At 40.7% G+C, this 12901-nt stretch overlaps 1 protein-coding gene across 1 annotated transcript in view; it reads left to right on the top strand.

Annotated features, from left to right (window-relative positions):
- LOC107654915 (mothers against decapentaplegic homolog 1-like) overlaps positions 1-11125 on the top strand; it is a 58121-nt gene extending 46996 nt beyond the window's left edge. The window contains exon 7 of the mRNA XM_016442249.1: positions 10800-11125. Coding sequence (XP_016297735.1) covers positions 10800-10838 — 39 coding nt within the window. The 3' untranslated portion in view covers positions 10839-11125. The remainder of the gene's footprint in view (positions 1-10799) is intronic.
- Positions 11126-12901: the final 1776 nt, after the last annotated feature.

The following is a 12901-nucleotide window of genomic DNA, read 5'->3' as shown; positions in this document are numbered from 1 at the left end:
AGTGGCGTCTTCTTGGGCATTGGCGCGGGGCGCCTCGATAGCAGACATCTGTAGAGCTGCCGGCTGGGCGACGCCTAACATGTTTGCGAGATTCTATAATCTCCGTGTAGAGCCCGTGTCCTCTCGTGTACTCGCCTCAGGTAGGCAGTAACACCGGACCTACTCGGTGTCGATCACGCTTGCTGCGCCATTCTCCTCTACGGACCGGATACGTGTGCTTTTCTTGCTCCTCAGTTCAGTTTCCCAGGGCGAACCCTGGTGGAGTTCCTCCCGCACCCTCGGCGGTCAGGCGTGGCGGAGCGCCAGACGCCAGGCTCAGCACTCATGTGCATGCCCAAGGTTAGCCCTTGTGCTGGGCTAGGTGCCCGTGTGTAGTGATTCCCCCTTCGGGTGATCCCGAAACACGCACGCCAACTGTCATTGGCTTGTTTAGTTAACACTCGAAGGTGATTGGGCTCTCGGGCGAGTTCCCAATTCGTCAGTCATGACTGACGTAACGTCTCCGTTCCCTCCTTCAGGGAACGAGGGTTACACAAGTAACCTAGATGTTTCATTAATGAATCCACGTTTTTAAATTAATCGAGTGAATCAATGATTCAGTGAACCATTCATAAAGGCAATCACTTGCTTAGTTTCTGAATGAATCAGCCATTTGAATTAATCGATTGAATGAATGATTGAATGACTCACTTAAGACAGGGCTTTGCCGCCACCTACTGGCGCATTTAGTTTTATATTCAGAGTATCGTTTCTTTTTCAAATAATTTTATATTTCACTATTTATTTGTATTTTTTATGTTGAATTAAAATATTTCTTTCTAAAGCTACTTATATTTCAGCTACCTTTTTGTAATGTCTATTCAGTGTTTTTTTTTTAATTAGCACAATGATAACTATTATCTTTAATAATAACTTTATCTTTAATTGGCACATGATGTACATGTTAATTAATCTCATTAATTTGAGATTCATTTGATTAAATAATCGGCACATTATGTAATAAAATTTTTTTAAATAATCACTTGACAGCCCTATTTAAAACATAAAAAAATACCCCCCGCCCGCATGGTCACTGCGTAATTCGCACCCTGTGTATGTTTATATCATATTTTTCGTCTTCTTTTTCTTCTTATATAGAAATGCTATCATGGATTTTTTCTTTTGCTATTTGAGCAAATGTTAATGCAGACATTATATATGTTGTTGTTTCCGTTCACCCAACCTTTACTATGGCGAATTCCACTTCTGAAAAACCTGGAAAAGTGAAAAGTGTCCATATGATTAAAGTGGCTCAAGGTGATATAAAAGGTTTAAAAGTCTTTAACAAGTCCAACTTCATTTGCTGAATGAACACTGACCTGCCTTATATTCTAAAATTATTTTGGATGAGGACTTCTTAATATTGTTTCTGCAGGGTCACTCTACAACTTTAGAGATCTTTTGACAAATGAACTGATAAATGTCCTGGGCAGGAGGAAACTATCGTGAACATTTAGGCTGAGGATTTGCTAATGATAGACTTTCTGGCTTGTAGGTAAGAGCCATTAGCTTGCTATGTGGGAGTTGCTGAAATGCCCTGTATACTGAATGAGAAGCTGTCTCCACACCTGTTCTCAGTGGATGCCAAAGTGATATCTTTTGGCATTGGCTGCTTCACCTCTCTCCAACAATTCTGACACTTCAAAGGAGGCTGTTTCCTACACCATCCCTTACCTAGCAACAATGTGCATTTAGAAAATTTTCCCCCAAGTAAAAATGGCACATTTTTGCCATTTATGCTATACAGTTTACTATATTTATCAATCATGGTCCTAGCAGGACTCATAGACCATAGGTTTAATCGTTACATGTTTAATTAATTTACATAGGTCCAATTCATAATGCAAAAGCTAAACAATTATGTCTGTAATGAAGGTTCAAACAAAGTTTAACACAATGGAAGGTGGGATATGGCAACACTGAGAATGTGGGATCAAGTCAAGTCAAGTCAAGTCACCTTTATTTATATAGTGCTTTTAACAATACAGATTGTGTCAAAGAAACTGAACAGCATTAATTAGGAAAATAGTGTGTCAATAATGCAAAATGACAATAGTAAAAGGTGTTCTGGATCCAGACTGAAGCTTGTGTAAATCCTAGTTACCACGGGATGTCAATCCCGTGGCAAAAAACAGAGAAACAAATAGAAACATAATCACATTTGCAGGTTCTGTTATCTGGAGCCAAGTGGAGCCCTGGAGGATACAAACAGCCCATTTCACCATCTCTTTCAATACGGCAGCAAAGGGAGGTGCAGTCCAATTTCTCTGCAGAGAAAAAAAAAAAAACATTAAAAAAAAACCAAACAAAACCAAAAACATAGAAACCTGGAAAAAACAACACATACTGTTTATACACTCAAATATTATATTTAAAAATGTAAAACAATTAGGACACATGGGAAATGTATACAGCATTAATTGGGGTTATATTTACCTCTCACCACAAATGTGGCAACCAATTGGTTAACTAAAGAAAATGTGATGCCTTTTGTGTTGATGCAGGATTTGCCATTAGTGTCCAGCATGTATCCATGATCGCAGAAACAACGGTAACTGCCCATAGTGTTCATGCAGCTGTGGAAACAGGGTCTTATAGGTAACCCACACTCATTGACATCTGTAGTAAAAATAATACGCAAAAAACAGTTAATTTGTATTTTATCTGTAGACCTCAGCCCAACTGATCCTGATATAGCACGTTGATACTGAGCTGTTATACTTTCAATACTTCAAACACGTCATATCATAAATGTTGGCACAAAAAAACAAAACAATCAATACTTTGTTTTTAATAATATTTTTGCCCACTAAAATGATCAGGGACCTTATAAAAATTTGTATCTTCAGTCACGCTTTCCTAAGGTTGTGATTCTTTAGGATATGCAGAGCGTAGGTGCTACACACAGCCAATAAAAGTGTTCGGCTGTCGTTCCCACATTTTACTCTTATTGTTAGTTCTTCTGGTGTCATTGAATGAAGGTATCTTTCCCACTCCCTCTTTATTGATCCCAACAAGACTGCTTCGACCACACACACACACACACACACACACACACACACAATCACATTCCTCATGATATGATGCTTTTAAAATTAGTGCTATTTTAAACATTATATTATCAACCTTACCTTCGTTGCAGTCTTTGCCCTTGTAACCCTCCATGCATGAGCACCGGTCTGGCCCAACACAGAATCCATTCTCACAGGGCTTTTTACATATCGCTTCACTATGAGCCAAAAATTACATCATAAGTTTTAATTATAGACACTAATAAGTGTTAGATATTATATATAACTGTTCTAAGATTTATAAGTATCCCATGAGGATGATTAAGCTTCTGACTCAAAAATACAGGTAGAATAATTAGATTGCTCACGTTGGCAAACACCATTAGTGTTCTTCCATCCATAGCAGACATAGATGGCTCTAATGCCCAAACCCCTGGTTCCCCTTCGGGAACTCGAGCTGCGTCGGAAAACGCTAGGGGAACGCCTTCAGCGATACCAAGCTCTGAATCATATGTGTAATCAGTCGAATCGATGGGCGAGACGTCAGAGGCGGGTGACGTCATGACCAGGAAGCTTTAAAAGCACGTGAGGTGCGCTACATCACGAGCGGGGATACACACAGTTTGTGCGTGGTCTGCTTGGGAGCGGAGCACGCGGCGTCGGCTCTCGAGAGGGCCGACTGTCCGCATTGTGAGCAGTTGCCACTGCGTTTGCTTCACTCCCGGAAGTCTCTCTTTGAGGAGGGTGCCTTCACCAGCGTTCCTCACGGTGCGGCAGCTGCACTCGTGGGGTTTGCAACTGGATCTGGTGGAGGGAATGGAGACGGGCGAGTCCCTATCTTCTTCCTCACCTGCCAGATCCACTGCCCGCTCGCTGGGATCGGAAGCCCGTTCTGCAGCTACTTCCACCCGGAGAGTGGGCTCGGCGCTTCTCCTATCTTTCTCCGAGGAGGTTGATGTGGAGAGCGTCGAGGATTCGCCCCCTCAATCCCCACAATATGAGGAGCTAATGGAGGTAGTTACTCGTGCGGTTGCCAAGCTGAACATCGAGTGGCCCGCAGAGAAACAGACTGAACCGCAGAAAAGCAAACTCGATGAACGCTTTCTGCGGGCTAAGTCGCTACCTCCACGCCGGAGCCTGCCGTTTTTTCTGTGGGTGTGGCCCCTGAGGGGGCACAACTCATAGCCTCTGGTCTCTCAACCGAGGTTGTTGAGACCATCCTCCAATCTAGAGCTCCCTCAACGAGGAAACTGTACGCCCTGAAGTGGAGACTCTTCACTTCATGGTGCGGAGACCGCCTGCTTGACCCAGTTAACTGCCCGATTGGTACAGTGCTGGAGTTCTTGCAGGCCCGTTTCTCCGCGGGGTTAACCCACTCCACCCTGAAGGTCTAAGTGGTGGCTATAGCGGCCTACCACGCCCCTCTTGATGGTCACTCAGTGGGCAAGGACCCCCTGGTTACACGTTTCCTCCGCGGTGTGATGAGGCTGAGGCCTCAGGTACGATCTCGTGTCCCTCCTTGGGACCTCGCTGTGGTGTTAGAAGCTCTCTGTAGGCCTCCCTTTGAGCCTATCGAGGAGATATCAGATCGTCTTCTTACATTAAAGACTGTGTTTCTCTTAGCTATATCTTCTCTAAAGAGAGTTGGGGATCTGCAGGCCCTTTCAGAGCTTGGTATCGCTGAAGGCGTTCCCCTAGCGTTTTCCGGCTCCTTCCTATCTCACCCTCTTCTTACACGTTTCCTCCGCGGTGCGCTGAGCCCGAGGCCAGAAAAGCTTATGCTAAGTGGTGGATCAGGATGCTATTCCATAGCCTTGAGTTCTCTGATCTCCCCTCTCCTTCGGGGGTCAAGGCTCACTCCTCCAGAAATTGTCCTTCGGGATGGCAGGCCCCGCCTACTTTAGCCACTCCTGGCTCCCTTTTCTCTTGCCTTAGTTGTGTTCTTCCACACTAGGCAGGGATTTGCAAGTCTGGCGGCGTGGACATCTCGTTCCCCTAGCGTTTTCAGACGCAGCTCGAGTTCCCGAAGGGGAACGTCCCAGGTTAAGTATGTAACCATGGTTCCCCGAGGGAATGAGACGCTGCGTCGCAAGGCCATACTTCCGGCATCCCTGCTAGAGCTTGCTTCACTCCTAAGAAGCTAGCGCCGGCTGCACCCCACGTGCTTTTAAAGCTTCCTGGTCATGACGTCACCCGCCGCTGACGTCTCGCCCATCGTTCGACTGATTACACATATGATTCAGAGCTTGGTATCGCTGAAGGCGTTCCCCTAGCGTTTTGCGTTCCCCTAGCATTTTCCGACGCAGCGTCTCGTTCCCTCGGGGAACCATGGTTACATACGTAACCTGGGACATTTCCTTTGTTCTGCTGGCAGGTACGTCTGTCTTTGTCTTGAGTCTGAAAGAACATACCATCAGTTTATAAATGAAAGTCAACTAGTACATTTGCATTTGTTTTTTGACTACTCAAAATTATGAACAGAATAAAGGTATTATTATATTATTATACTATATTAAATTATATTAAATATTATATTTAATATAAATTGTTTGCTCCTGTATTTTAAGAATCAACCACTGAAATAACAATATTGGTTGAGATAGATAAAAAGTTGTTCTCACCTCAACAGGTTTTCATCTATTGAGATCAATCAGTGTGTATCAAGATGACACATTCATTGATGTTGATGTCATCAAGACATAAGGCCGCAACTAACTCTCTCCATCTGGGTCTGTCCTGGGCTTTGTACTGTGCTTCCCCCCATGAGAGCCCCATTTCTTCCAGCTCTGTCTCCACTGTACGTCGCCATGTTGTTCTTGGCCTGCCACATTTGCGTTTGCCTGGTGTCCAACGCAAAGCCACTTTAGGTATCCTTTCACAGGGCATCCTAAGTACATGACCAAGCCATCTTAATCAGCATATTTTGATCTCCTGAGATATGGTATTTGATCTTGTCTTTTTGTACAGATTGGTATTGGAGATGGTATTTGGCCAGTATATGTTACAGATCTTTCTAAAGCAACTATTATGGAAGGCATCTATCTTGCTCATGCCTTCTTTCACTACTCTCCAACATTCAGAGCCATACAAAAGCACTGATTTAACATTGCTGTTATAGAGCTTGATCTTTGTTTTGAGGCTTAGCTGTTTTGCATAAGTCTTGCAAAGCCACAATAAACAATTTTATGGTAAAATAAAAAAATCGACTAAGAAAATTTCTACTCACCTGTCGGGAATGGCTATATCAGGAACTACAAAGAGAAGTCCAATAATGCAGAAGTGTTGATTGATATAACCCTTCATGTAGCTTTTAAACAGCATCATATCGAGTCAAGTTAGACTTGGAAAGCACTTGCCTCACAGCTGTTTTGCTGTCGAGCAGAAGATGCATTTGTGTCAGACGTGAAAAAGGACAGTCCCTGATGAATCCCTGACAAATAGATGGGAATTGTGTGTGTTTGTGTGCAAGTGTAGACAGGTCATGTCACCTGTGTGCAGATGAATGGGGACTCTGTCTGCTGGGATGTGACTGTGTGGGTAGTTAGGGAAATGAAGACAGACAGTCTGTTAAGCTTGGCATTTACAAAACATATAATGTCTTCACACACACACACACACACATATATATATATATATATATATATACATATCATATTATATTATCATATAAAATATCACTATACAATGTCACTTCTTTGGCTTTGATTGATTCACACATATTCTAAATAATGTTAAAAATTAGTTTAAGATCAAACAATAATTTGCAGATGCCCTGCAGTTCCACCATTGGCCCCTTATGCTGGGTACACACTAAAAGATTTTTAAAATCTTATAAGATGAGGACAAAACATGAGGACAAAAAAATCCTAGATTTGCTCCTATAGTGTGTGGTGTGCCGCAATGTGACAAAGACAGCACACCACACACCAACAGATTTTCAACCAGAGTTCTGACTGTGAACACGGGAAATCTCGCAAAATCTCTCGAGACTTGAGAATAAACATGGCGGACAATAGGCAAGAAGAAATTGTGATGATAGTGTTTGGAATGATTTTGACAGAAAATGGACACGTTTTATAACCAATCGACAAGCTGATCCTCCATCTCTGCTGTGCAAATCCTTTTGTGCTGCGCCATGACTGCGTTTCTTATGCTTCCGTCTTCTGTCAGCTCGCGTTCTGATTGGATATTGTATCGTTTCACGTGATAATCTCCAGATCATACGCGCGTGCTTGTCCTCGGGGTTCCCCCCCACACATCAGGATTTCTGATCGTAAATATTCAACATGTTGAATATTTACGATTCGCGATCGGGGCGCCTCCGACGTTCTTCCGAGCAGATTCAGTCACTCTTAACACACCTCACACCACAGGAAAATCTGATAAGATCATCTTTAGAACCACCAAGATAAACGGGACATTGATTGTCGGAAGGGGAGAAATCGGCCCAAAATCAGCCCGATTATCTTGTGGTGTGTACTCAGCATTAGATGGTCACAGACCTGTTAAAGACACTTACTTTAAATCAGTCTTCTATAGAGAAGGTTGTTTTACACTACATGGAGCAGATCGCCTCCTCATGTGTGCCGACATGTTTACACCACATGATCAGCCATGTCATGCAGTTAAATTCACTAGTTACAAATAATAATATATTTACTTTATACAGGGTGTTTTACAATGCATTAAAAATATAAACAATATATCAGAAATAATATACCACAGTCTGCAGCATAATCCAGAGTGATTTCAGGGATTAGCAAGTGTGTGATCCAGTGGTCCAAACAGTATGAGTTGAAAAATAAAACGACCAAACAATGGTGAATTGTGAACACCACAAACAGCAAATTGGCACCGTCCAACACAGTCACTGCAAGAAGAGAGTTCACTGCAGTCCTTTAGCAGTGCATTTTAGTATCCAGCCACAGCACGAACAACCAAAAAAAATAAAAAATTAAAATTTGAAACTGAATCCAAGAACATGCATTATATGTTTATCTGTACTGTGTGACTGAAAAGAGGAACAAAACAAAAGGATAAACAACAGAGTTGAACCTGTTCTTAATGACTTGCCTGGTTAAATAAAGGTTAAATCAATAAATAAAATAAAGTTGAGAATTGGATTGCTTTACGTTCATGAGTGTAAATTTTATTGTCCACACCCAATACAAAGGTGTGAATACAAAAGTTAATTTGAAATCAGGAATGACAGGAAAAGGTATTTACTGAACTGTAATTCAAAGACGTTTAACACAGTTAATGCATTCTAGAAAAGGGAGTGAAATATATAAACCAAATTAAATAAACTAATTACATATTTGTATAGCTGGCATTTCAAACATACTTATATCTTTCAAACTTGTTAAAGGGTTAGTTCACCCCAAAATAAAAATTCTGTCATTAATTACTCACCCTCATGTCCTTCAAACCTGTAAGACCTTCGTACATCTTCGGAACACAAATTAAGATATTTTTGATAGAATCTGAGAACTGTCTGACTCTGCATAGACAGCAATACAACTGTCCAGAAACGTTGCAAGGAGATCTGTAAAATAATCCATGTGACATCAGGGGTTCAACCGTAATTTTACGAAGCTACGAGAATACTTTTTGTGCGCAAAAGAAAAAAAATTACGACTTAACTCAACAATTCGTCTCCTCCACATCACCCTGTAGTGCCATTTTGGAGAGTATCCGCTGGACATAAACAGCGTATGCTGTTCTGTGTCAGCTGCGTCTCAGCACCATCATTTGATTTTCTAGTTAAAACATTTTTTAATTCTGCATCCTGCCTCCTTTCAAATTCAGGAATTGAATTGGAATTTAAAAAGAATTATACATAGAGATGACTGTTGACGGCTTATTATGAGATGACTGCACTTGATGACTCACCCTTAAGGCAAAACTCAAAACAGTCTCATGTGGCACAGAATAAAAGCATGTGTGGTATTTCAACCACAGTACCTTTTTTAGTCTTCACAATGACACAATGAGTGCAGAGGAGCAGCAGTTTTGCAATGCATTTCACTGTGTAAAAGCTTCTTAGATTTGTCAAGTGCACCTCTGCACATCACTGAGTGGGTAAAGACCAGTAAGCATTATCTGCCTTTGACTCCCTGCCAAACCTCAGAGCCTGTTCATTGTGATAACACAATTAAACATAATCCTGGTACTTGAGCGAATGTGCTATCATGCAGAGGCGATTCTAAGCTCCTGGGATGTCACAGTGTGTGGTTCTAAGATTGATGTGAGGCCACCCACCCCCCTTCACCCCACCAGATGATTTAACTATTCGTACATCACATCAAATAACTTCTCATCATTTTAAATGGATCTGAGACTTCAGAAGGTCACTCATGGAAGTCATTGTACAAATGACAACAATATTTTCTGTGGAAATAATCTTTGAGTTTACAGTGACACCAAGAAGTAGTGGGACAGTTAAGACATACTTAAATTAATTTCACTGCATATATATCAAAATATCAGAACAAAAAATTCAGAACTAACTTTACCTTTCTGAGTTGTTTTTGAAAATTACAAGCTGGTCCTAAGGATTTAAAGAGTATTTATGCAATATCACATAAGCAAGAGTGCTGTTGTTCCTGGAGGCCTCTCACCTACGGCCGAATCATGGTTGTAAACAACATGCATGCAAGTGTGACATTGCTTTACAACAGTTCAACAAATAAGAAGTTAATGTTGAGCAACTTACATTTTAGACACACTACTGCTAGTTCTTTAAGCTCCACCAACGGAAATAGCTCCAAATAAAGCCACAGCAGAACGTTGTGCATCTGTGAGTGACATGTAGTTGGCGATTCATTTCTGAATAAATCAATGTGCAAAGACAGGCAGAGTGATACAAACAGCGATCTAAGTGCTGTTGGACTGTTGGATATGAGGACCAAAAACTAACTGTTGTATAAATTAAAGGTATAGTTCACCCAAAATACTGTCATCGTTTACACTCTCAAGTTGTTCCAAATTGGTATCTTTTTTCTTTCATGACCTCTAGACTGGATTATTGTAATGCACTTCTAGGTGGTTGTCCTGCATTTTTATCAAACATGCAGCAGTTAGTCCAAAGAGTCTTAGAGTTCTTACCATATCAAGAAAATATGATCATATCACCCCAACTTTATAATCTCTACACTGGCTACCTATTAAGCTCTGTATCGATTGCAAAATACTGCTACTTACTTATAAGGTTTAAAAAGAAAGTGTTTAAAATGCATACACGCAGTTGAGTGATAACATTTGCCCTCTTTAATGCTGTTAAACTGCATCAGCATCACCACCTCAGGTGTGCATCATTTTCTTATAATTAAACGGCCTGTCTTCAATTATTTCTTACATATAATGACCCCCCTGAAGGCCATTGTGTAAATCGTACTCTGGCTACAACCCATCATGCTCTTTAAGGTTGCAAACCTCTGGACTTTTGGTAATGCCTAGGACAGCAAAGTCCACTAAAGGAGGTAGAGCTTTTTCACATTTGGCTCCTAAACTCTGGAATAGTCTTCCTGATAATGTTCGGGGCTCCGACACACTCTCCCAGTTTAAATCTAGATTAAAGACACATCTCTTTAGCCAAGCATTTACATAATGCATCTCATAACCTTGTACTTAAATCTGATCAAATGTATGATTATTCTTTGCTTGAAATGTTATGAACAGCATCTACGTTAATTATTCTCGATTTTATTTTCTGTTTCTACCTCGGGATGCCCATCCTGTGGTAACTAGAGACTGCGCAAGCTCCAGTTTGGATCCAGCCTCTTATGAATACATCAGAAGACCCAATGACATGAGAGGAGATGGCACTAACCCCTACGAGAACCTCAGATGAAGCCAACTATAAATAAATATACAGAACAGCCAAATTTTCCTTACATTTGAATCATTATTATCACAAAATACAATCATTGTGTTCATCGTTTGTGCTTGAATACGTCATTAACTAACTGCATGATTTGTATTATCCTAGACATGTACATTTCTGCCATATTGACATTACTTTGACATAGTTTCATCTGATAAAAAATAACTCTTAATTGTAACTTAATATAGAAACATGCATCTCTTGTAAAGCTGCTTTGAAACGATATGTATCATGAAAAGCACTATACAAATAAACTTGCATTGAATTGAATATGAGTAGCCTAAGTGATATGGAAGGACTGCCACCTTCTGTCTGCCTTGAAAAATAAAATAAAATGATTTGTCCTGTGAGTGATGATTATCTGTTCACAGATGAAGCTTTGATCTGTAGCAGTTTATTCTGGAATGTCATTACACTCCATATGAGACTTGATATATGCCATTTGGATATACTGAATGTGACATTTTACTTGAAAGTTGTGACATTTAAGAACTGAATCAAAGTTTCTTTGCCTCACAACCTGTTGACCTCATGTTGAAAGTCTCTTATGTGAATAGCAGAGCTCTCTGATGTGTTCAACAGGTGCCAGGCAGTGATGAACACAGCAGGGTCAAAGGTCGTAAGTAACTGGGCTTCTTCCAGGTGTTGGAGGTCATAGGCCAAGCCACGGGGTTCAGAGGGTGTGACAAGACACCTGCAGAGAGGCTGACGGGGCATCAGTGATGCATAACTGTGTGACACATTTGACACAACGGGTGGGGGACCGAAATGATGAGCTCTTGGGTGGGTCATAGATGAAACAACTCAAAGTCAGGAAGGCCCTTTGTTGTTCGCCGATTCATTGAACGAGACATTCTATATACATGACACCTGTGGCGGCGGTGATTTATTATGTTCTTTCACGTCTTATATTTATCTTTAGTATTGTTGGCATTTCAGCACTGGTTATTTTGCCAGTTACATGCCATGCAGCTCATTCAGATGTGTTCATAAAAAACAATAAAGTTTAATAATTTTATGCTCTTCATATTGTCATATGGAGAAGTGCTTCACCAGCACTCCATGCAGCACTTATTTTAACATCAACACACTCAAATATGTCTCAGTGCAAAGAGATCCTTTGGATTAACCATGTCTGAAAAGGAATTATTCTAGGATAAATGTATATTTTGGCACTGGAGATCACTTTTTTGCTCCCAGTTATTTGTTAAAATCGTACGGCTGAATAAAAAAAAGTAAAAAAATAGCAAGAATGAGTTTGATGGATAAGAATGAGCACGAGTGGGGTTTGTTCAATGAGGCAAGAGGCAATGCCTCCTCAAAAATTCAGATGAGAAATAAACTGTAAATACAGAAATAAAACAAAAGGTGCATTCAGTAGTTTGGTGCTAATTTAATATATTGTATTTTTGTGAAGAGTCATCTGAATGGTATACTCTCACTGAGATTAATTCTGACTGTACTCATATTAGTTTTCCATAAACAAGTTTTAATTCACCCCCCTCAGTGTACAGTGTTTCGCCACAATGAAATGATGTTAAGGCCGGGACACACTGAACGATTTTCGGCTGTCGTAGACGAAAGATTAGCAATTGTGAAACAATCGTGGCTCCTAATCGGTGGTCCAATGTCGTATAGTGAGAAATGTTCAAAGATGGCCTTTGTCACAGTCTTGCGACCAAAGATAGCATATAATAATTTTCTGACAGTGTCAGAAATTCAGCATGATCATCACACAGTGTGTTTGCTGCTACAACCTACGTTTACTGACTAGCCAATAAAAATGCAACATGAAATGGCATGTTGATCAATGTGACATGGCGTTACAACTTAAAACTGTGTACCTCAAACTCTTTTCCCTTCCTTTCACATCATTTTTTTCAGCACACATAAAAAGTACAACTGCCAAACTATGATTTGTCATGCTCTTTTTGTTTTTCTTTTAGTCTCTTCATAGTCTGATAGC

Source organism: Sinocyclocheilus anshuiensis, unplaced genomic scaffold (genome assembly GCF_001515605.1).
Source record: "Sinocyclocheilus anshuiensis isolate Anshui unplaced genomic scaffold, SAMN03320099.WGS_v1.1 scaffold1231, whole genome shotgun sequence".
In the NCBI taxonomy this organism is placed as follows: Eukaryota; Metazoa; Chordata; class Actinopteri; order Cypriniformes; family Cyprinidae; genus Sinocyclocheilus; species Sinocyclocheilus anshuiensis.
The sequence above is the reverse complement of the archived record's forward strand: the minus strand, read 5'-3'. Positions and strand labels throughout refer to the sequence as shown.